The sequence below is a fragment of the Sceloporus occidentalis genome, unplaced genomic scaffold, assembly GCF_023333645.1.
Source record: "Sceloporus occidentalis isolate IW3139 unplaced genomic scaffold, rSceOcc1.0.p SCAF_21, whole genome shotgun sequence".
Taxonomy (NCBI): Eukaryota; Metazoa; Chordata; class Lepidosauria; order Squamata; family Phrynosomatidae; genus Sceloporus; species Sceloporus occidentalis.
The window spans coordinates 8,126,052-8,152,166 of NW_028317001.1; the positions used below are offsets into that span (position 1 = coordinate 8,126,052).

The 26,115-nt window shown below is 42.6% G+C and overlaps 2 protein-coding genes across 2 annotated transcripts in view; one reads left to right on the top strand and one right to left on the bottom strand.

Moving 5' to 3' along the window:
• Positions 1 to 26,115, top strand: part of LOC149301532 (uncharacterized) — a 247,346-nt gene that overhangs the window by 32,216 nt on the left and 189,015 nt on the right. The window lies entirely within an intron of this gene.
• LOC149301533 (uncharacterized) lies at positions 1,985 to 21,588 on the bottom strand. Its single transcript, XM_089484078.1, has 4 exons — positions 21,476 to 21,588; positions 20,773 to 20,836; positions 16,320 to 16,462; positions 1,985 to 2,056 (listed from the first exon to the last, which is right to left on the bottom strand). Exons 1-4 carry the CDS (start codon positions 21,555 to 21,557, stop codon positions 2,040 to 2,042), a joined length of 306 nt encoding a protein of 101 aa, XP_089340204.1. The 5' UTR covers positions 21,558 to 21,588; the 3' UTR covers positions 1,985 to 2,039.

Below are 26,115 nucleotides of genomic sequence, written 5' to 3' on the forward strand. Positions count from 1 at the left end.
AAGAGTGGCTGGAGGTGGACTGAGTCAAGGAAAGGAAGACTTTCAGCTTGCAAGACCTTGTTCAGTCAGTTAATAACAAGGTCTTTGGGCTTCCCTCCTTCTTAGGGTTGCTCCAGAGTGAAGCCAACTGAACAGATGAAGGAACAGGAAAAGGCTCTTGTCTTGGGTTCCTTCTTTCTTCATTAGGAAAACCAACCCCAAACCCTTCTAGCTGGGATTACACACAAGGCGTAGTCCTAAACTAGGGATGGGATTTCTTTTGGCCTCCAGGTGTCAGTGTACTACAACTCCCAGCATCCTTCTTTTATTTGTTATGCTGTCCAAGGGGATGATGGGAGCTGTAGTCTGTCAACATCTGGTGGGCGATAGGATGTCCATCCCAGTTGAAAGAAGACCAACAGTTTGCAATGAAGGAAACAGAGCCAGAGCTCCCTCCCTCCAGGATCCAGCCTTTGGAGAGGAGTCTGGAAAGAGCTTCAACACCAGAGATGGTCCTCTTTTGCCTGAACAGAAGCAGATGTATATATTCACACAGAGACACCCTTTGATTCCCCTCTGAAATCTCATAGACCCACAGAGACCCCCAAGAAGGAAGAGGAGGCCTGGCAGCCAGAGGAGCCTTTGGAGGAGGAGGAGGAGAAGGGGCCTTCCTTGCTTCCAGCCCCAAAGCTGCCTCCCTACAAAAGGCCCTCCATCCCCCCATCACTGGCTCCAAAATGGAGCTCTTCCTCTCCAGTCCTCATTCTCACAGAGGAACCAAACTGGGGAGTGCCCCATGGAGGCCCCACCTTCCCTTCCCTGCCGAGGAGACCCAGAAGGAGCCCTTCTTCTTCCTAAGCAGCCAATGGTCAAAGCCACAGCCTCCTAGGACCCCATTCAGGCCTCTCTAGTCTCAGCAGCCACCTTCTAGTAGCTTCTTCCCCAACAGCTGCCCTCTGATTGGACGGTTGCCCACCAGTGATGTCATCCCCCAGAAGAGTGTCTTTGTGCCTCTGAGAACAGCCTCCTTCACTGTTGCCGGGCAGAGTCTGTTGTCGCCATGGAAACACCAAGGGAGGGAGGGAGAGTACTGAGCATGCTCCTCAAGAGATCTGGGCATGCTCAGTAGCAGCCACTGAAGCCCCTCTGCCCTGAAGGAAGATGGCTGCCCTGGCTGCCACTGGGCATGCTCAGTCCCTCCAGAGGAGAAAACGGAGGAGGAGGAGGAAGGGGGCTGAGCCTTTAAGGGCTTGAGCCATTCCCAGAAAGAAGGACTCATTAATAGTTAATACTAATTATAAGTGAGTCAGTTGGAAAAGCCCATCTCACTACAGAAAATAAAATAAAGATACTTGAAGAGTTTGCTCTCTGCCTCTTTTCTAATGTAAGGGGAAAATACAGGAAAGGGCAAAATATCAGTACAGAATATATAGGTTATGCCAAGATAATAAATAGAACATGTATTGGAAGGTATTAGAAGTTGTAAATATGATCAATCTGTTAATATCGTGCATGTTCAAGAGATCCTGGCAGAAGTTATCAATAACTGGAAAGTACAATCGCAAATGTATAACTGTATGTGAATTTATAAATAAAGCTCACCTGAACCTAAATCAATCAATCAATAAATTGTCACAGTGAGCTGCCATATTTTGAATTAGTTGAAGTTTCGAGACTTACTGCAAGGGTAGCCCTATGTAGAGCGCATTGCAGAAGTCAAGATGTGAGCTTACCAGCGCATGAACCATAGTTTCTGGGTCTTCAGGTTCCAGGAAAGGGCGCAGCTGGCGTATCAACCGAAGCTGATAACAGGCACTCTTGGCCATCGCATCTATCTCAGCTGACATCTGGAGCAAAGGAACCAGGAGCACCCCCAAACTGCAAACATAGTCCCTTAGGGGAACTGTGACCCCGTCCAGGAGCGGTAGACAAACCTCCATACCTGGGTTAGAGGCTCCAACAACAAGTACTTCTGTCTTAAACGGATTCACTTTCAATCTGATTTCCTCATCTTGCCCATGACTCCCTCAAGACATTCATTCAGAGGGGAGATGCCTTCCTTAGTTGACGCTGAAGTCTGGGGCATGGAGAGATATTGGATGTCATAAGCGTACTGATAAAACCCCATCCCATACCTCCAGATGATCTCTCCAGGCGGTTTCATGTAGATGTTAAATAGCATTGAGGACAGGATGATGCGACGAAGGATGCCAAATTTAAGCTTCCAAGCATCACCATCTGAATCTGCTTCTGAGATAGGACCAAAACCACTGCAACGCAGTGCCCCCGATCCCCAATTCCCTCAGGCTTTCCAGAAGGATACCATGGTTGACGGTATCGAAAGCCACTGAGAGGTCCAAAAGCACCGACAGGGTCATACTTCCCCTGTCAATGCTCAAGCGGAGATCATCTAAGGAGACCATAGGAATCTTGACTCTGTATCCTGTCCTGAAGCCAATTTGAAAAGGGTCTAGATAATCTGTTGTCAGGAAAAAGCCACATGGGATATATAGTCACAAGAAATATAATATGTATATGAATGTATTTGTAAGTAACATGACACAGCAAAAGTTATTGAATTGTCACACAGGTGTTGTAAGTAATCTAATTAGAAGGTCCTGAAAGCCAAGGACATATGAGGCAATGACAAAGTGAAAAGGTGCAAATTGATATCACCTGAGAGTCATTGAGTGGACAGTAATGTATGATGCAATGTGAGGTCTAGATTGAGCCAAGTATGGTATGTCAATCATAATGTATGTACACGCCCAGGAGGTGGCAACTGTATAATGAATAGAGAGACAAATGTCTATATAAACAATAATGTATGGCAATACTTTTTGTGGGTATTGAGGAGTATAGTAGTGTGGGTATTGAGGAGTATAGTAGTGAGAGTTTTGTGAGTAGTGAATTGTTTTGTGCATAGTGTATATAGTAGAATAAAAGTAGATCTTTTTAAGAAGACTACTGTGTTGACTGGTGTCTTGAGAGCTGAACAAGAACCAGCAGACTCCAGAGAAGATTGGAAGACATCTTCAGCCAATTCTCAGAGCTACTGGTCAAACTGGTTGTTCTTCCGCTGACCAAGGGGGTGAGAGTGAAAGCCAGGAGAAGAGCTGCAACTCCCATCATCCCTAACAAGGGTTACGGGCCCAGAGCCAGTTACTGGAACACCCAGCATCCACAGAAGCTGAACTTTCCTGGAAGAGAAAGAAAGTTTTGTGGACGACCGATCAGAGCAAGCTGTGTACGCTGCACTGGTAAGCTCGTGAGTGAAGTGTTTTGTGTTTTGGAAAAGCCCGAGACGAGGCAGCTGTGCAAACTCAGGAAGGACTTTGCCAAATTGAGTCACTGCACAAGATAAGATGGAAGTGTTGAAGTTTAGCAAGTTGAACTCCCACAATTACTCCACCTGGAAAGTTTATGCACAGTCACTACTGATTAAAGAAGGTTTATGGGCCACAGTCGAGACGGGGCTAACAGCCGATGCAAGTGCAGCCGCCAAAGAAAGAGATAGCAAGGCAAAAGCATGCTTGTATTTGATGCTCGAGGAGGACATGATAAACGATGTGAGAGATAAGGGCTCCGCAAAAGAAGTTTGGGAGACTCTTGAAAGGCTACATACTCCAACTACAGCTTTTGCCAAAATGCTTTGGTCTAAAAGAATCTATAGACAAAAGATGACTAAGGGACAGTGTGTGATTGAACATTTAAAGAAAATGCAAAACCTGTTTGTGGAGGCAGAATTAAGAGGTGTCCAAATAAACAAAGAACAGCAGTGTTACATCCTAATAGAGTCTTTAGACAGTTCATGGGACTCCATCACTAACAGTCTTCAGAATCTGCCTGAGGCTGAACTAAGCAGAGACTTAATAGTAGCAAGAATTTTGGAGGAAAATCAGAGAAGAATGTCTGAAAGAGAAGACTCACATAAATCAGCACCAAGACTGCACCAGGCTCCTGAGTTAAGAGAACACCAAGCAGCAGCTCCCGTGAGAGAAAAACGACGTTGTTACCACTGTGGAAAGGCAGGACATTTGCAAAGAAACTGTCAACAATTGGCTGCTGACCAGTACAGACAGAGAGATAACAGACCGCAGACGCGGAACTTTCAGCAACAGAGACAGAACAAGCCGACATTTTTCAGGGGCAGTTACAACAAGAAGGAACGTGCAACAATGATAAAAGAGAAACATAGAAAAGATTCTAAATGGTTAATAGATTCTGGTGCAACTAGTAATATGTGTAATGACATTGAGTTGATTGAAAATAGGAAATCTGCCAATATTAATGCAGTAATTCTAGCTAATGGCAATGAAGTAAGTTCAGTAAAAGAAATGGGATCTGTTTACATTCCGGGGTTAAAACAAGAATTTAATAATGTGCTACATGTGAGAGAGTTGGAAAACAATTTATTATCAGTCAGTAGATTAACAGACCAGGACTACACTGTAATTTTTGAAAAGAATTTTTGCAAGATAAAGTTAAATGGTGAGCTTTGCGGAATAGGGCTAAAGAAAGATAAGCTTTATTTCCTAGAGGAAAATGTTGATCATTACAAAGTAGAGAATGTAAACAATGTTGATAATGTTCCGTTACACAAGGATTGTATACATGAGTTACATAGAAAATTTGGTCATGCAAGCTTTAAATGCTTAAAGAACCTAATCAGTATGTGCCCTGATCTGAGAGTGGCAGACTGTAAAAATCATTTGGATTGTACCATTTGTAGTCAAGTGAAAATTAAGTCATATCCTGTAGCAAAAAAGTCAAAAAGAATTGCACGAAGACCTTTTGAATTTGTACATGCTGACGTTGCCCACGCAAACTGTTTATCTATAGGAGGTTGCAAGTATTATTTGGTAATTGTGGACAGATACACTAGATTTACATTTGTCAGAATACTGAAAAACAAGTCAGACGCTGGGCAAAGCTTAAAATCTTGGATAAGAATGGTTGAAAGAAAATTTGATTACAGAGTAGACACAATTATAACTGATAAAGGCGGGGAATTTTTATCTAATGAATTGTTTTATTGGTTTCAAAAGGTTGGCATAACACACCACACAACAAATCCTGCATGTCCTAGTGAGGATGGGCTTGCAGAGAGAAAGATTCAAGAAATCAAAAAGTTAACTGCTTGTATGATGGCTGACGCGGGTGTAAGTTATAATTTTTGGGGTGAAGCTGTTTTGACAGCTGTACACATAACCAATAGACTCTATCATTCAGTAATAGATGATATTCCTTATAGAGTTCTATATGGTAGAATTCCTAATTTTAAATACCTAAGAATCTTTGGTCAATATGCATATGTGTACACACCTGCATGCTTTAGAAACAAAGGTGAACCCAAGAGTAGAAGAATGATGTTTTTGGGGTATTCTGGAAACAGTTACAAATTCTATTTAGGAGGAAAAGAAGTGAGACATTCGAGATCTGCCAATTTTGAAAGATATGCTGGTTGGGAAAAACTCCATGCAAATAAGGAAGTGTTTGTGAAGTTAGGCAACTCAAGTGAGGCAGAGACTCAGACCCAAAGCCAAGCATCTCCAGGAAATGGAGGGGTTATAGTAAAACCAGAAGAACCATCCACGAGTAGCAGTGATAGCTCCTCAGATAGTGAAATGTCCAGACCAAAAACCACACGCATGACAGAGGACAAGAGATTCAGTAAGAAAGCCACAACTTCCAGTGTAGACAGAGATGAGGAAGAGAGAGGCAGAACAACAGAGTTAGTACCTAGACGTAGTCAAAGAACTAGAAAATCTCCTGACAGATTTGTGGTGACCAATGCAAAAGCTTGTTTGGTTTTTGAAGAACCAGAAAGTTTTGCTGAAATAGAAAATTTTCCTAAAGAGGAACAGGAGAAGTGGTGTGAAGCAATGGAGTGTGAATTTGATTGCTTAGAAAGGAAAGATGTTTTTGAAATAGTAGGAAGACCCAAGGATAGAAAAGTCATTGGTTGCAAGTGGGTTTATAAAAGGAAAGACATGCCTGATGGTAGTGTGAAATATAAGGCAAGGTTGGTAGCAAAAGGCTTTTCACAGGAACAGTTTGAAAATTATGACAAAACTTTTTCTCCAACCGCAAAAGCAGAGAGTTTAAGAATGGTATTAGCAGTTGCAGGAAAGAGAGATCTGATTGTAGAGCATTTTGATTTTGAGACGGCTTATTTAAATGCCAATTTAGAAGAAGAAATTTTCATGGAGCAACCTCAAGGTTTTGAAGTAGGTGGTAGTCAGAATGTATACAGGTTGAAGAAAGCATTGTACGGTCTCAAGCAAAGTGCAAGAGCTTGGAATATATGCATCAATGATGAATTGGAGAAGTTAGGTTACAAGAGAAGTGTTGCAGATGCTTGTGTATACACAAAAGGAGATGTAATTTTGTTGATCTATGTGGATGATTTGTGCGTTGCAGCCAAATCAAAGAAAGAAATTGAGTTGGTGAAAAATGAATTGTCAAAGAAATTTGTGTTGAAAGATTTAGGTATGTTGAAGTCTTACTTAGGGATAAATGTAGAATGGACTGAAGAAGGGCATTGTTTGCTGAGTCAAAGCAAGAAAATTGAAAGGTTAATTGAGAAATGTGGTTTACATAGTGCAAAGGTTGTGAAAACTCCGATGACTACAAGTTTTGTGTCAGAGGAAGTTACAAGAGCTTTTGAGGATAAAAGATTGTTTAGAAGTGTTGTTGGATCTTTACAGTTTATTTCTAGCCATACCAGACCAGACATCTCATACGCGGTGTATGTTTTGGCAAGAAGAGTGAACGACCCGAGAATTGAGGATTGGACAGCAGTGAAACATTTGATTAGGTATCTGAAAGGAACCATAGACAAGAGGTTGATAATTAGAAAAAGCAATGCTGATTTGGAATGTTATGTAGATAGTTCATTTGCTTCGGAATCAGGGGACAAAAAGTCAGTGACTGGAATGATTATAAGATACAGCGAAAGTCCCATTGTGTGGAGAAGTAGAAAACAGACAAACGTCGCATTGAGCACTAGTGAGGCTGAGTTCGCAGCTTTGAATGAAGTCACAAATGAGGTACAGTGGATAGAACAATTATTGATTGATTTGAATGAAAGCTTTAAAATTCCTGTAGAAATTCATGAAGATTCGCAGTCCTGTATAGCAATGGCAGAAACAGAAAGTCTGAAAAACAGAACAAAGTACGTAGGTGTAAGATACCAGAACGTAAGAGAAATGGTCCAGAAAGGTGAAATAGAGTTAAAGTACATAGAGACACAACACAACATAGCAGACATTTTTACAAAGGCTTTGACAGTTGAAAAACACGAGAGATTGTCTCAGTTGATTGGAATGACAATATAATTCACATACAATATTCTATTTCGGAGGGGATTGTCAGGAAAAAGCCACATGGGATATATAGTCACAAGAAATATAATATGTATATGAATGTATTTGTAAGTAACATGACACAGCAAAAGTTATTGAATTGTCACACAGGTGTTGTAAGTAATCTAATTAGAAGGTCCTGAAAGCCAAGGACATATGAGGCAATGACAAAGTGAAAAGGTGCAAATTGATATCACCTGAGAGTCATTGAGTGGACAGTAATGTATGATGCAATGTGAGGTCTAGATTGAGCCAAGTATGGTATGTCAATCATAATGTATGTACACGCCCAGGAGGTGGCAACTGTATAATGAATAGAGAGACAAATGTCTATATAAACAATAATGTATGGCAATACTTTTTGTGGGTATTGAGGAGTATAGTAGTGTGGGTATTGAGGAGTATAGTAGTGAGAGTTTTGTGAGTAGTGAATTGTTTTGTGCATAGTGTATATAGTAGAATAAAAGTAGATCTTTTTAAGAAGACTACTGTGTTGACTGGTGTCTTGAGAGCTGAACAAGAACCAGCAGACTCCAGAGAAGATTGGAAGACATCTTCAGCCAATTCTCAGAGCTACTGGTCAAACTGGTTGTTCTTCCGCTGACCAAGGGGGTGAGAGTGAAAGCCAGGAGAAGAGCTGCAACTCCCATCATCCCTAACATCTGTTTCATCCAAGACCACTTGGACTTGAAGAGCAACTGCCCTCTCAATCACCTTGCTTAGAAATGGAAGATGGGGGACCAGTCTGTAATTGTTCATGTCCAAGGGATCTAGGGAGGGCTTTTTCAGAAGTAGCCGTACCACCGCTTCTTTTAAGCAAGATGGAAAATAGCCCTCCCTAAGAGATGCATCTGTGATATAGCTCAGGTGAGTCCTAAGTGCATCTCCTCCTTGGAGGACCAGCCATGAAGGGCAAGGGGCGAGGGGGCAAGTTGTCTTCTTTACACTTCTAAGGAGCTTGTCTACGTCCTCAGTACTCACAGATTCAGTTTGATCCAGTATGATCTTATTCACAGAGTCACTGGACACCTCACCTATAGCCTCTGCAATAATTCTGGCATCCAAGTCAGCTCTTATCTGAGAGATATTATCTGTGAAATAGTCACTTAAAGCATCACAGTGATCTGTGGTAGGCTCTAATGATGGGTTCTGGGGGGCAGGTGCCTGGATCAGGTTCCAGATTCCCCCCCCCCCCCCCACTTAAGCCATCCCTTTATGCTTCTCTTCCCTTGGCATTTTCACTCCTTTATTCCTTCCTTCTACTCCTTTTACCTACATCCTTTCAAGGGGGTCCAAGGCCTGTTCAGCATGTTCCCAAAACCAGGAGGAGGGTGTGCTTTTTGGGGCTGAGGGTCTCTCTGCTGGTCCTCCTCTGCAGGTTTGGTGTGAAGGGAAAGGTATGTATGTGTGGGGAATGCCTAATTTGGATCCTGTGGGCCTTTAAGCTTAGTTCCCAGGTTGCCAGGGAAGTGTAAGTCTCCCTAGATGGGGCTTTGGGATCCCTCCATCTCCCCCCCAAAAAAATGTTGTTTCCAATGCTATTGAACCCTATCCTGTGTGATGCTTTGTATTTGCCACAAAACTCTTCCCTAAATGAGTCATCAGAAGAGGGGGGTCTCTCCTCTGCCCCACTTTCCAGGAGGGAGGGGACTCCTCAAACTCCTTTTTACCTTTGAATCCCCCTCCCCTCCATGGCCACGCCTCTCTCCAAGGGTCCTCCCTTTCCTCTTTTCTCAAAATAACCGCCCAAGTACTTGGGCCCCAAGGAATCCCCAGAGGAGGGGGCAGGGAAGGGAGAGAAGGGAGAGGAGGCCTGGCAGGCTCCCTGCCTTTCTTTGGGGGGAGGAGATCGGGGTTTCCGTCCTTCTGACATCACCCCTCCCCCAGAAGATCCTCCAGCCATTCTGAATAAATGAGGGCTCTCCCCACTTCCCTCCCTCAGAGCAGGCTGTGAGGGCGGCAGATTCAGGGGCTGAGACTGTGCACAATTGCCACCAAAGGCCCCTCTTGAGCATGCGCAGGGATCGCAAAGCCCTAGCTGCTGTTGCTTATTGCATTGTCGGCATTTGGAAGAAGGGAAGGACTACACCCTTCCTTCCTTTTTCCTTCCTTCCTTCCGGAATGGAGCCCAAGCTGCGGAGCTGGAAAGGCTGTGGAGACTCTGCTTTGTACATACAGATCTGTCTCTCTGAGTGTGTATGTGTGTGTCTATAGATAGATAGATAGATATAAGTGTGTGTGTTTGCCTCTGCTGCTCATATGGCTGGGAATGGAGCTGAGGACTGAGAAGAGAAGAACGGGTCAGTTTTGTGCAAATTCAGAACTTATATGCATCAATGAGTCCATTGTGTTGAAATAACAATGAACTTTATTAAGAACACAATGGCAAGATACGGACTGCCACAAAAGGGCGGTCGCCTGCCACCCCGGTTTGCTCCGCAAGGGAGCCAAAGTGAACAAACTGCGCGGCTCCGTCGCTGAACAAAAAGAACCCACAAAAAGCAGGTTCTTCTTGTGGCGCCTTTGTGGCGCCGCAACGCACCAATGGTGCACTTGCGGTGTCACAAAGACACCAGGACGTGCATACGCTACGCGTCTGTCGCATCAAAATGTCAGCGCCTGTGTGTAGAGGGCGCTGCCATTTTGACGCCCCCATCACATGCTAGGAGTGAGGCCGGTATGGACGCCACGTTTTCAGCCAACCCCTAGCAGCTGACGGAGGCTGCACAAAGGCCCGTTTAAATCAGGCCAGAGTCAGAAATTCAGCATTTAAGTCAGAACTGCCCACCCCAAGCCAAATAATACATTAAAACACCAAAACCTAAAACTCCACCCTCTTCCAAACTTACCCACCACTTCCAATTCCCACAGTCAATGGCCCACAGGTTACAAGGCTACCTTTGTCATTCCCAGAAACTAGTCCCCTTTCTGTTAATATCTTCCCCCCAACTTTCCTAAGCTAACATCTCACACATTCCAAAGGCTATCAACCAAATAACTATTCTAGCCAGCTGCAACAAATCCCACCCTCTATCTAGCTAACCTATTCCACAACCCATAATCCCCAGTCACTTTATAAACTAAAGCAATGATCTACACTAATAGCAATTAAAAGCTAAAATTAAGAAAATATCACTTTAAAACATAAAGACATATGGACAGACAAATCTAACACACAAATCACAAGGGCATTTTCTTATCACCACAGGAATAAAAATATATTCTTTGTATTCCTTCTTCACAAAAATAATGTTAGTTCATTTCTGGGATTTTTGTGGCTTCTTACCTGTGTGGATTCTCTGATGTAACACAAGGTATGACTTCCAAGAAAAACATTTCCCACAATGCTGGCATTTGTATGGCTTTTCTCCTGTGTGGACTCTCTGATGTTTCACTAGGTGTGCCTTCTGAGAAAAACTTTTCCCACAATGATGGCATTTGTATGGCTTCGCTCCTGTGTGGACTCTCTGATGTGTCACTAGGTGTGACTGCCAAGAAAAACATTTCCCACAATGCTGGCATTTGTGTGGCTTCTCTACTGTGTGGACTCTCTGATGTGTCACTAAGTGTGCCTTCTGAGAAAAACATTTCCCACAATGCTGGCATATGTATGGCTTCGCTCCTGTCTGAACTCTCTGATGTTTCATTAGATATGACTTTGAAGAAAATCCTTTCCCACAATGCTGGCACTTGTATGCCTTCACTCCTGTGTGGACTCTCTGATGTTTCATTAGGTTTGACTTTGAAGAAAAACCTTTCCCACAATGCTGGCATTTGTATGGCTTCTCTCCTGTGTGGACTCTCTGATGTCTCACTAAGTCTCCCTTCAATGAAAAACATTTCCAACAATACTGGCACTTGTATGCCTTCACTCCTGTGTGGACTCTTTGATGTTTCACTAGGTGTGCCTTCTGAGAAAAACATTTCCCACAATGCTGACATTTGTATGGCTTCTCTCCTGTGTGGACTCTCTGATGCTTGACAAAGACTGACTTGTAGGCAAAACATTTCCCACAATGCTGGCATTTATGTGACTTCTTTCTTGTGTGGACTCTCTCATGACTGACAAGTTCTTCTGTAAACAAGGACAATGACAAACAAGACTGAATCTCAGCCTTAAGAGAGGAAGGTGTTACCCCAAGATTTAGCCCCACGTTTAGCCCTCCCTATGTGAGATTAAATCAATTTGGGCGCGTTACACACACACTGAAAGTACGCGCTCTGCACGTGCTAGGGTTAGGAAGGGGCGTACTAGGGTATAAAAGGGGCATCTATTCTAGACGCCCCTGAACCCTAGTACACGCAGAGCACGTACAAAATGGCGGCACCCTACCACACAGGTGCCGCCATTTTGTTGTCATGGATGTATAACGTCCGGATGTCGCGCAGCGGAAGTGACGCCATGAGTGTGCGACTAGCACCTCGTGGCATCACTTCCGGGGTGCAGAAAAGAAGCGCCATTTGCGAGCTTCTTTTTTTACTGCGTCCAGGAACTGCGCGGTTTGGCCACTGCGGTTCCCGGACACAGCAACCGGCAGCACCGTCAAACCGCCGCTTTCAGGCGGTCTGTAATGCACCATAGTTGGTGTGAGTGACCCAACTATAACCCTGGTCTGGATGCCCCAAATCCATATAATAATTGTATCCTTACTCCTAGGAGCTAGCAAAGAAGAGATTGTAGGTGAACTGCCATAAGGAAATCAGTGGAAGCAGATAGTCAGGCAGTTGAAAAATATTCCAATAAATATATGTAAAAATACTTGAAAAGTGGCATCATTTCCTGTGAGACTGCCATAGAGTACAGAGTCAGAGCACATGGCATGATGCAAGCTAACTGCAGAGGATGCTTCATGCTGTGTGGCACCAGGAGATGGCTCACAACCAATACAGTATACAGCTCACATGCAGATTGATGTGGGTTGGAGTTGGATGTAGAAGTGATTGTGAAGTTGGTACATATTTGTTTTCTATTGCAACTCAAGCTAAAAAACCTCCAAGGACATGGAGGAAATCAACTGTGTCTGTGAGTTATTTTTAAGTGTGGAAAGTGGTTAGTGCATTGCCAATACCTATATCTGGAGATTTGCTTCTGTTCTAGCTGTGTTATTATTGAGCTCTGGGAGTGTCACCTTCAGACTGTGCCATACATTGGCTTTGAATGGGACCAGAATTCAGAGCCAAGAAGGACCTGAGAGCCGGTGTTATAATCCTTTTTGGCTGAAGTATTTCCACCAAGCACCCATTTCATTTAATTCAGTTTCAGACAATTCTTTCCCCACATAAAAAACTTTCTAAAGCAATTTAAACCTTTTTGAATGCTCGGCTTCTGCCCCCAAGCAACAATTTCAGTATAAATATCAGCCCCAACTGGCTGTTCTTCAGCGTCAGTCCAGTTGCAGACAGACCCTCTGTTGATTTACATTGCTAAACACCTCTCTACACTCGCCAGCCCCACTTGCCATTGAAGTTACTGTCTTCTCTCCCCATTCTGGACCCACAGCAATTGGATTCGAGATACATCTAGGTCAGTGATGGCGAAACTATGGCACGCGTGCCAGAGGTGGCACTCAGAGTCCTCTCTGTGGGCACGTGTGCCATCACCCCAGCACAGATTTTGCCAGAGTTTGTTACTAGAAAGCCAGAAGGACACGGCAATTTGCAATAAATAAGGGACTTTTGGGTTGCAGTTTGGGCACTCGGCCTCTAAAAGGTTCACCATCACTGATTTAGGTAATGTATTACCATTAGCAAAGCCTCACACTATTCACCACTCCCACCTTTGTTAGCCTGGTTTATGTGTGTGTGTGTGTGCGCGTGCGCGTGCATGAACACGTATATGTATGTGTGTGTGTGTTTTACTTTTCCCCTAAATAAAACACAAAAACATATTTGAAATGCCTCTGGAGTTCTGTGTGTTTCCCGGCCTGGTATAGTTGGGATGAATCCTGAGATCACTGTTGCCCTAATCTCTCCTTTGAGCTAAGTATGAATTTCCCCTAAAATCCTAGCACAATGATGGCGAACCTGTTTAGGTTCACGTGCCAGGGGGCGGGGCTTCTGGCCGCTCGGGATGGGGCTGTGTGTTGGGGCGGGGCTTCTGGCCCAGGGGATGTGGCTTTCACCCTCTAGGCGGGGCTTCCCAAAGACAGCTGGGTCAGCAAAGGACCATGAGGGGGCGAAGCTATGAGCACAGCCACAGTCCTCCTCTTCCCGGACCTTTCTTCACCCCAAGGGGCTCTCTGGAGCCCTTTGGGGGTGAGGAAAGGCAAAAGGGGAAGAAGAGGAATGGGCAGCCCCCCTCTCTTCCTCCCCACAGACCTTTCCCTGCCCACCAAGTGCCCCATTTGGGACACCTGGAGGGCAGGAAGAGTAAGTGGAGAGATAGGTGGCTGGGGAGCCCCCCTGCCTCCCTCCCCACGGACCTTTCCTTGCCCTCCAAGTGCCCCGTTTGGGATACTTGGAGGGCAGGAAGAGTAAGTGGAGAGAAAGGGAGCAGGGCAGCCCCAGTGCCTCCCTCCCCACGGACCTTTCCCTGCCCTCCAAGTGCCCCGTTTGGGACACGTGGAGGGCAGGAAGAGTAAGTGGAGAGGAAGGGGGTTGGGCAAAGTGCCACTTCTGACACACGTGGCTAAAAAGGCCAATGTCACTCTAGGCTGCATTAATATGAGTATAGTTTCTTGATCAAGGGAAGTAATAATGCCACTCTCTTCTGCTTTGTTCAGGCATCCCTTTGAATAATCCTGTGTCAAGTTCTGAGCCCCACAATTCAAAAGGATGTTGAAAAGTTTGAACATGCCCAGAGGAGGGCAACCAAAGTGGTGAAGGATCTGGAAACCATCAAGCCCTATGAGGAACAGCTGAAAGAGCTGGGTATGTTTACCCTGGAGAAAAGAAAGTTAAGAGTGGATATGATATCTAAATATAGGAAAGGGTCATATCAAGGATGGAGCAAGCTTGCTTTCTGCTGCTACAGAGAAAAGTAGACACCACAATGGATGCAAGCCATGGAGAAAGAGGTTCCACCTAAACATTAGGAGTAACTTTGGGACAGTAAGAGCTCTTCGACAGTGGAATATAATCCCTTAGAGTTTGGTGGACACATCAGAGAGTCCACACAGGAGAGAAGCCATACAAGTGCCAGCATTGTGGGAAATGTTTTTCTCATCAGTCAAACCTACTGACACACCAGAGAATCCACACAGGAGAGAAGCCATACAAATGCCAGAAGTGTGGAAAATGCTTTTCTTGGAGATCAGGCCTATTCAGTCACCAGAGAGGCCACACAGGAGAGAAGCCACACACATCCAAGCAGTGAACGAACATTATTATTGTAAAGAAAGAATACAAAAATACTGTTTCAATCGAGCAGTGCTAAGAAAAGACCCTTATGGTTTTATTTGTATGTTTTTTTCTTTCCATATGTCTGTATATGTTTTAAAGTTATGTTAAGTTTAGTTTTTAAATGCTACTAGTATAGATAATTGCTTTGGTTTATCAATTTGACTGGGGATTATGGGTCATGGTATAGGTTAGCTAGATGGGGGCTGGGATTTGTTGCAGCTAGCTAGAATAGCAATGATAGCAATGATAGCAATGTGGGATGTTGGCTGAAGAAAGTTGGGGACCTGTACTAACAGAAAGGGAGCTAGATTCTTCAAATGTCTGGGGCCTTGAGAGAGTGTGTATGTGAGAAGGATGGCAAAGTGGGGCTGGTTAATAGTGGGGGATAGATGGCGGGAATTGTGGGTGGGAGCTAGGCTTGGAAGAGAGTGGAGTTGTAGGTTTGGGGTTTTGATGTATTGTTTGGCTTTGAGTGGACAGTTCTGGTTTAAATACTTAATTTCTGACTATGTGTTTTCAATAAAGTTCTTTGCTATTTCAACACACTGGACTCTTTGATGCACAGAAGTTCTGCATTTGCATAAAACTGACACTTTCTTCTCTCCTCAGTCCACAGCTCCATTCCCAGCCATAAGAACAGCAGAGGCACACACACACACACACACACACATCTGTACATACAGTATACACAGAGAGACTATTTCCAAAGCAAAGCCTTCCTTTCTTGCCTTTGCTGGGCTCCTCAAAAGAAAGAAGGAAGGATGGAAGGAAGGAAGGGGAAGCTGCTGAACATCCGGCGCACTTCTCTCTAAGGCCGCCAGTGGAATAAACAGTACCATAAGTAAGGCCCTGGTGATCCCTGTGAATGATCAGAAGGGGCCTTTGGATGTATGTGTGCATGCGCAATCTCAGACCTGAAGCCATTGCTTCCCTCACAGTCTATTCTGAGGGATGGACATGGGGGACAACCCTCATTCCTTTAGAGGAATGGCTGAAGGGTCTTCTGGGGGGCCCTGGGAGTTATACAAAGGAAGGCAGCCCCTCTTCTCCCCCAAAGAAAGGCAGGGGGCTGCCAGGCATCTCTTCCCTCTTTCTTTCCCTGCCTCCTCCTTGGGGGATTCCTTGGTGCCCAGGTACTTGGGGGTTATTCTGAGAAAATAGGGCAGGAGGGACCCTTGGAGAGAGGCATGGCCATGGAGAGGATCAGGATCCAAATGTAAAAGGGGCTTTGAGGAGCCCTCTCCCTCCTGGAAAGTGGGGCAGAGGAAAGACCCTCCATTCTGATGCTTCATTTGGAGTATATTTTTGTGTCAAATAAAGAGCATCACACAGGATAGCATTGGAAATAACATTTTTCGGGTGGGAGGAGTTTTCCCTGGGGTCTAGGGGGAGGGGGCTCTATCTGGGAGGGAGAGAAGAGCCCCAATTTAGGACACAGCCAAGAGAAGGCAGATGGAGGGACCCAAAGACCCTTCTGGGGAGAGGGACACCTCCCTGCCAACCTGGGAACTAGGCTTAGCGGCCCCCAAGATCTGGATTTTCCTTCACAACAACCCTGTGATGGAGGACCTGCAGAAAGACCCTTGTATAGATTTCTCTAGCTCTGTAAGAAAAATAAAATAAGAATCCTACCTTGGTAAAGAGAAATCGCACAATCTAAACAGAGCTTCTCCAGTGTAGCGCACCCTGCACCACTGAGCAGGCGCAACGCCCTTGCTTGCAGAAGCCTCACACGGACAGGAAACCAAGGACTTCTGGGAATTGTAGTCTGTTGCCTACAAAACAAAGAAAGAAAAAAGAAAAATCACTACTCTTATATATATATTTCATTTGTATGCTTGTCTTTTAAAGCCAGAATTCTCTTTTGTAATATTCATCTAAGGAAAGTATTATCTTGACTTTAAAAAAAGAAAAGGAAGCTATTTGCCATTAGAGAAGTAACTGCAGCACTCCTGCCTTTGTTGGAATAGCACAATTTGTATACTACAGCGCCTCATCCTGGTGAACTCAATAACATCCGAATAACAAACTAGGGTTTTTTTTCTTTTTGGACTTATAATCCTTAATTTCTCAGTTGAAAGATAGTACCTTTACAAAATAAAATAAATAATAATAATAATAAATAAATAAATACTCTTCATTTGGAATACTCACTGGTACTGTGCTGTTGTGCCATTATGCTATGGACACTAGGAAAAAAACACAACAACAACAAAACAATGCCAAAATGGGACAACAAGCTCAAAGAAGAACTTCAGTGGACCAACAAGCACCTCCAGAAAATCTAGCTTCTTATTTAGAAGAAATAAAAAAAAATTACCACACATCTTAGTGAACAAATGGACAATCTAAACAGAGAGGTGAAATCTTTTAAAGTTGAAATTAAAAAAGAACTACAGGAAGATATGAAAGAAATAAATTGCACTGTTGAAAAAATTGCATCAGACCTTAACAATATGAAGGAAAAAATAGTTAAGTTGGAAGAAAAACAAGAAGATGTACAAGGAGAAGTTGAAGAAATTAAAGTGAGACAAAACTACTATGAAATTGATCACCTGATATGGGAACCGAAACTGAGAGAAAAATGTATTAAAATCAAAGGATTCCCAGAATTAGAAAGAGAGGACCTATACACAAGAATAATACCGGATCTGGCAAAATTCCTAGGACTAGATGAACAAATGTGCTTAATGGAAACGGACAGGATGTTAAGATTAAATACAAAATTTGCAAAACAAAAGAAAACTGATAGAGACATTGTCATATACTTCTTGAGGAAAGAACTAAGAGATAGAATCTTGCGTCTACATAATGCAACCCCGCTTAAGATAGACGGCCAGGAGGTACAACTCTTTAAGGACATCCCTGCTCAAATGTTGAAACGTCGCAAAGAATATAAATTCTTAACGGCAGAACTACAGCAAGATGATATTTCATACAGATGGCTGATGCCGGAGGGCATTGTATTTTGGCTTAAAAAGAAGAAAATTGAACTACGTTCTGTACAACAGGCTAAATTTTTTGGGGGGAAATATATGAAGGATAAGAAAAGATCAAGCAAGCCTGAAAACAACAACTCACCTACAACAGCACAACTGTACAAACAAAACTCCCCAAAAAGCTCGCTTCCTTTCTCTAATTCTACCCCTGATCAGGGAAAGAAAAAAATCTAAGGAGAAAGGTAACATAGTCACAAACCCGACATCTAACCATCAAACATCTGCAGCATTGTCAAGCTCTACTGAACAAACTAATTTGAACATCGTACCAACACCTTCTATCAACAATCCCCCTCAAGATGTAGGAGCAGTGGCAAGAGAAAATGATGTAAACAGAAACACAGACACGGATTCAGATTCGGATTCGGAAGATCTCATCCTAGACAATGATGTGGACCAATAAACTTAAATTTCTCACCTGGAACGTAAAAGGTATTAACAGAATAATCAAACGTAAAAAAGTTTTTCTGTATCTATACAAGCAAAAGAGCGATGTTTATTGTATCCAGGAAACACATATATGCAAAAATGAGTTGAAATTTCTTGAGAATAGGAAATTGAGTCAATGTTTTGCATCAGGTAACAACAAAAGGAAAAAGGGTGTAGCTTTATATCTTAAACATGATCTAGAAGGCAAAGAAGTATTAAATGATCCAAAAGGACATTATATTGGTGTATTAACAAAAATATAAAACCAAGACACTTTAATCTTGGGAGTTTATGCCCCGAACGAAAAAAGAGATATATTATATTCCAAATTATTGGGTAAAATTAAAAATATTTGTTTTGATTACATTGTGGGACTAGGAGATTGGAATGGCATAATAAATCCTTTAACAGATAGATATTCAGAAAAAAAGATCAAAAATAATCAAGGAGAGCTGCCTAAGGCATTCTTTGACCAGCTGGATTATTGTTCTATGTTAGACTATTGGCGTACAAAATGTAATAACGATTCTAATCCCCAAACCAGATAAAGACTCATTAGACCCTGCAAATTACAGACCAATAGCACTTCTTTAATGTTGATTACAAACTTTTCACCCATATACTAGCATCCAGACTGAAATCTATTCTCAAAGACATAATTAATGAAAATCAATGCGGGTTTTTACCAGATAGGAAAATAAAAGACAATATTAGACATATATTAAATTTAATAGAATTACATGACAGAATGATCGACAAAAAACTGGCTTTGATCTTCTGTGATTTTCAAAAAGCCTTTGACAACGTGGATTGGGGATTTTTGAAAGAAGTGATAAAAGAAATGAATTTTGGTGTAAAATTCCAAGAATGGATTAACAAAATATATGAAAAACAAACTACAAAAATAATAGTTAATGGGGAAAAAACTAAAGAAATTAATATCTCAAAGGGCACCAGACAAGGCTGCCCACTGTCCCCCCTACTGTTTATAATTGTACTGGAGATTCTTAATAACACAATTAGAGAAGATGATAAAATCTCAGGGGTCAAAATAAAAAAAATACAATACAAACTTAGAGCATACGCTGACGATCTAATGATCTCTCTGGCAAACCCAATTGAAGAGCTATCACATCTAAATGTAATCTTAGACGAATTTGGCATGTTTTCTGGGTTGAAACTTAACAAAGACAAAACATCGATGTTAGTAATGAATATGTCAGAAAGGGAGAAAGAAGAATTACAATCAAAGGTTACCTATCAAATTAAAAATAAAATAAAATATCTAGGCATTGTAATCACATCTAACAATAGAGATCTTTTCCAAAACAATTACAAAAGTACCTGGAAAAGCATTAAAAAAGATATGGATAAATGGGATAAATTTATCCGTGGATGAATAGAATGGCCACAATAAAAATGAATATTCTACCTCGTATTCTTTATCTGTTTCAAAACATCCCTATTCTAACCAACGAAAAACCTTTTAAAATCTGGCATAAGGACCTATCTAAATTTATCTGGGGAGGGAAAAAGGCAAGAGTTAGATTTAAAGAAATGCAGGATAGCGGTGAGAATGGAGGCCTGGCAATTCCTAATCTAAAACTCTATTTCTACGCGTGCTGTTTAGAATGGCTAAGGGACTCGTCTACACTTGATAATAAGCCCCTATTACAATTGGAAGGATACAACAATGTCTTCGGCTGGCACGCTTATCTTTTTTATGAGAAATTAAAAGCAAATCAGGACTTTAAAAATCATTGTATAAGAAAAGCCTTAATAACAACTTGGCAAAAACTCAAACCTAGACTATTTCCTAAAATCCCTCTTTGGGTTTCAATTATTGAAGCATTCCATTTAAATTATGATCTCATACCAAAAGGTTGGGCTAACTACCACCACCTTTTGACAACAGATAAATCAACAAACAATATAAGCTTGAAAACTCTGGAAACACTAACTAAAGAAGGGTTGAACACAGGCTGGTTCACCTATAGGCAAATAAAAGAAAGATTTTGTATAGATAAAACTAATCCTGGTTTGGACATTGGTAAAACGGAACTAGATGACATTCTTTTGTCGAATAAACCTAAAAAAAAATCTAATTTTTATAAACTATTACTGGCCCAAGAGATGGAAGAAGAACACATTAAAGTTGCGATGTCTAAATGGGCCCAGGATTTTCAACACACACTGCCTCTAGCCCAATGGGAGAAAAACTGGAGAACAAGAATTAAGAATACAACTAGCTATACCCTAAGAGAAAACTACTATAAGATGCAATTTCGTTGGTACTTGATCCCTACGAAATTGGCAAAAATATATAAAGGTGCTGACTCAAATTGCTGGAAATGTAGAAAAGCGCCTGGCTCCTTGTTCCATCTTTGGTGGAATTGTGTTTATGCAAAAGAATTCTGGAAACAGATACACCAATGGATTCAACTAATACTGGATCATAAATTTAAGCAAGAACCAGAAATCTACCTTTTGGGTATGATAATAGATGATAGTTTAGATAAAAAATACAGGAGATTATTATTTCATTTAATAATAGCAGCTAGATTAATTTTTGCAGCAAACTGGAAAAACCAAGAGAAAATTGACTGTAATCAGTGGATATTAAAGGTATTAGACCTAATAGAAATGGATAAACTTACCTGTTTGGTGCATGGAGATACATGGGAAAATTGTAGGAAAATTTGGAATCCTTTCCTTGAGTTCCTAGAAAAGAAGAAAAATATTAAATGTGACATAGACTAATGCGATTCAGAATTTCAACAATCATTTATCATCATAAAGGGTATTATCTATGCTCTTGATATTAATTCTATGTTTCTTTACTTTATACTAGAAGATCTATCAACCGTACAAGGAAACGGAAGAAATTTGGATTAAATTATACAATGTTATGCATATATATATATATATATATATAAATTAAAAATAATAATTGGGATTTAATTTTTATCGCATTATCATATTATATATACCTGCAGATATGTTTCAGGGCAGAGTTTCAGTTTGTATAAATTTATATGTTAACCTGATGTAAAAGCAAAAGCTAATTCCTTTATTAATCAAAAAAAAAGTAGTAGAAAAATTATCTTTAAATACCTGCAAACTGATAAGAATGAGTGTATTGGTAAACTCCAGGAAGTCCATTTTTATGTTAATTGTTGTTTTATTTTAAATTGTTGTCTAAGGAACAAGTGTAATGTTTGTTATTTAGGGATATATGTATAAATGTTTGTATCATTTGTACTCTACGTGTGTATTATGTGTAATTTACGGTTTGTATGGTATGTAAATTGTTTTTTAATTCAATAAAATTTATTTTTTTAAAAAAGAAAGAAATCAGACCTAGTGAAACATCGGAGAGTCCACACAGGAGCGAAGCCATACAAATGCCAGCATTGTGGGAAATGTTTTCCTCAGAAGTCATACCTAGTGACACATCAGAGAGTCCACACAGGAGAGAAGCCATACAAATGCCAGCATTGTGGGAAATGTTTTTCTACAAAGTCAGACCTAGTGAGACATCAGAGAGTCCACACAGGAGAGAAGCCACAAAAATCTCAGTAGTGAACTAACATTATATTTGTCAATAACGAATACAAAAAATATATTTTCAATCCAACAGTCCAAAACAGGCCCTTGTGATATTGTTTGTAAGGTTTGTCTGTCCATATGTCTGTTTATGTTTTAAAGTTATACTTTGTTAAGATTAGGTTTTCATTGCTAATCGTATAGAATATTACTTTGGGTTGTATATTTGGCTGGGGATTGTGGGTCATGGTATAGGTTAAGTAGATGGGGGGTTGGGATTTGTTACAGCTGGCTTTATTAGTTATGGGAATGATAGCTTTTGCAATTTGTGGGATTTTGGCCTAAGAAGGTTGGAGGCCAGTATTAACAGAAAGGGTTAGTTTGTGGGAATGGCAAAGGGTCCTTGTTACCTGCAGAGCATAGACTGTGGGAATTGGAGGTGGGGGCTAGGTTTAGAAGAGGGTAATGTTTTAGGTTTTGGTGTTTTAATGTATTGTTTGTATTGGAGTGGGCAGTTCTGTCTTAAACACTGAATTTCTGTGTGTTCTCAATAAAGTTCTTTGCCATTTCAACACATTGGACTCTTTGATGCACAGAAGTTCTGCATTTGCCCAAAACTGACCCTTTCTTTTGTCCTCAGTCCTCAGCTGCATTCCCAGCCATAAGAACAGCAGAGGCAAACACACACACACACAAACACAAATATACAGGGACAGCTATATTTCCAAACTAGATCCTTCCTTTCCTGACTTTCCAGCTCTGCACCTTGGGCTCCATTTTGGTTTCCTCAAAGGAAGAAATGAGGGAAGGAAGGGGAGGCTCCTGAACCCCCGGCGCATCCAGAAGAACTGTATAAGCGGAGGCTCTGGATACCTCTCCTGTCACCTCTGTTGTAAAGCCAGAGTCCAAATTGATTCTTATCTGAGAGATTTTGTCTGCGAAGTTGTTATTAAAAGCATCAGAGCAGACTTTTGTAGGTTCTCACAAAGACTTGAGGGTGGGGGACATTTGAGCCAAGTCCCTTACCATCCTGAATAGCTCTGCAGGACGAGACTTTGCAAATGCAGTACATGCAGAGAAGAAGGACTTCTTAGCTGCATCTATTGCTACTACATAGGATTTAAGAAAAACCCTTATCAGGTATCAGTCCATATTTCTGCCAGAGGCGCTCTAGCCATTGTCCAGCCCCCTTCATTAATTTGAGATCTTTAGTATACCATGAACTGCAATTTGAAGTGGGTTGAAAAAGGGCGCTTGGGAGCAATAGTGTCTATAGCTCTGGTAAGACCATTGTTCCAAGTATTGACCAGAGCTTCAACAGAATCGCAGGCAATACCAGCCATCAAACCCTCTAAGGCCTCTGGGAACCTAGTGGGTTTCATCAACCTTCGAGGGCGGACCATTTTAATAGGTCCTCCAACCCCGACGGGGGGAATAGTGGCCTTCAGCCCAACCTTGACCAGGAAATGATCCACGGTCCATGACAATGCGGAGATATTGACTACCTCCGCCCATGGATGTGCCTGTTCCGCACAGAAGACCATATCGAGAGTATGACCTGCACAGTGAGTGGGCTCAGAGACTATCTGGGAAAGGCCCATGTTTGTCATGCTGACCATGGACTCCCGAGCTGCACCAGATACGTTCCTTAAACCGGCCTCGAGGGGGATGTTGAGGTCACCCAGGACTAAAAGCCTAGGCGACTCCAGCAGCAGCTCTGAGACCAGTTGTGTCAGCTCCGCTAGGGAGTCTGTTAAGGAAGGGGGTGGACATTAAACCAACAGAATCCCCAGACTTTCCCTAGTCCTTAAGCTGAGGTAAATACATTCAATGTGGTCCATCTTACGGATAGGTATCCTGGCCAAAGCAAGATTGTCTTTATGGACCAAAGCAACGTCCCCTTACCTGCTCTCTGATGGAGAACCCGGCTGGTAAGGCCTGAGCCCAGGTGGCTGAGCTATCATCACCCAGCCAGGTCACCGTGAAACAAGGCAGGTCAGCCTGTTGGTCCAGTAGGAGATCCTGGACTATCTGCACTGTATTTTTGACTGACCTGGCATTACACAGGAGCAGGGAAAGGTTCTGTGGTTGGTTTGGTATGCTCTCCAGCTCTTTTGGGATAGCAGGGTGAATGGAAGGGTAGATAGATATCAAACATTAATCTCTCCTTCCACTGTAACAACATTTCACCCTGTTAGCGCACCATGCACATCTTGTATAGCCATTCTCTCCCCTCCCCCAATTTTCCATCTGAATGATATTCTCCTTGCCCATGTCCATCTCCTTCCAAGTGTCCCACCACAGATCTGTCTAAGAACATATGAAATAAAAGTACACAAGGAAAAAGGTACCCTCCAGTTGGCATCATCTGTCCTCAGACGGGTGAGGGTTGTTCCCAGGGCAGACTGAAGGGATCCTTTAAATTGGCACCCACAGCCTCACCCACCATTCACCACTGCGTCCCTATCACTGGGAGCCAGGGATGTTAATGGAGAAAGCTGTCTCCTGGCCAGCGTCCTCTGGCTTCGGGGGGATCCAAAGTCCTGGCCATGCCCCTCTCACTGCTGCCTTGCCTCTGCTGCCTTCCTTGGCCCCTGGAGGAATTGGGGGAGAGAAAGGGTTGCTTCTGGCTTGGCTCAGCTCTCTGCCTGGCTGGCTGGAGGTGAAAGGAAGGAAGGAAGGAAAGAAGGAAGGAAGGAAGGAAGGAAGGAGTGAAAGTGCCAAGGGAAGAGAAGCATAATGGGACTATTGAAGCGAGGTGGGGGTATCTTGGACCAGACTGATGTACCCACCCCCCAGGACCCATTGTAAGAGCTATCACAGCTCACTGTGATGCTTTAAATCAGGGGTCCTCAAACTCCAGCATTCCAGGTGTTTTGGACTTCATCTCCCAGAAGCCTCAGCCAATCACTGCAAATATACAAATTTCCTTCCTACCTCAGTAGTCTACAGTCAATCTGAATAGACTTCCAGAGCCCCACAAAGGCTCCTCCTTCCTCTTTGTCCCTCAGCCAATCACCATCCACATGCAAATTTCTGTCCTACCTCATAATGCCTTCCCTGACAGCTTGGCCAATGATTTGAGATTCTGGGAATTGGGGATCGGGGGCAATACGTTGCGGTGGTTCTGGTCCTATCTCTCAGGCAGATTCCAGATGGAGATGCTTGAGGACAGTTGCTCCTCTAAAAGGGGGCTTAAATCTGGTGTTCCTCGGGGCGTCATCCTGTCACTAATGCTGTTTTTTCTTAAACCTTAAAAACCAACTTCAAAAATTCAAGGTCACATGGGATGTAAAAGGGCAACATTACATAAAAACAGGGATGGACTCAGAAGACAGAGATACCTTCTTTGCACCAATTCAGTCATCGAAAGGGAATCCTATTACAAAGGAAGGCCCACTTCTGCTCCAATGTGGTTGAGATCAGATATAAGTGGGGACCATCGTTCTTCAAAAGGCAGAGGAAGAGTCCCCCCCGCAACCTTCTGGATTGATCAGTGAGCTTTTCTATAAACCAAAAATCCCAAAATCAAGACCACCAATCAGTCATATTGACCTTTCCAGTTTTCCCAGCCCTGGCAATTTCAGTCCTGGCCAATGTCAACAAAAGTGCCACAATATCTTTATTGTGTAATGTCTTGTTTTCATTAATAAACACTGAAAGCAATAAAAGTTCTGGAGAAGGGACAATCTTTTGATCATTGATTTCTGAAACTAAGTTAACTACTGAATGCCAAAATGCAAATATACTTGAACAGTCGTACCAAATGTGCAGGAAGGTACCTCTAGTATTACATCCTCTCCAACAGCATGAGATGGGGCTCTTAGTAAGGCCTGCAAGTTGTCATGGTGTCAGGTACCATCTATGCTCAACTTTAAGGATGCTTTCTTTTAATGCTGTTTAACATCTACATGAAACCGCTGCGAGAGATCATCCAGAGGCATGGGGCGGGTGCTATCAGTATCCTCATGACACCCAGAGATATCTCAGCGGCATCTCCCCTCTGAATGAATGTCTTGGGGCAGTAATGGGCTGGATGAGGAAAAACAGACTGAAACTGAATCCAGATTAAACGGAGGTGCTGATTGTTGGAGGTCCTAATCCAGGTATGGAGGTTTGCCAACTGGTCCTGGAAGCGGTTGCACTTCCCCTAAAGGACTGTGTTTGGGGGTGCTCCTGAATCTGTCGCTCCAGATGTCAGCTCAGATAGATGTGACAGCAAGGAGTGCCTGTTATCAGCTTTGGTTGATACGCCAACTGCGTCTCTTCCTGGAACCTGAGGACATGAAAACTATGATGCATGCGCTGATAACCTCATGCCTTGACTTCTGCAATGCGCTCTACATAGGGCTATCCTTGCACTTAGTACGGAAACTTCAACTAATCCAAAATATGGCAGCCAGAGTGGTCACTGGAATATCTAGAGGTGTCCATATCACACCTATAATAGCTGC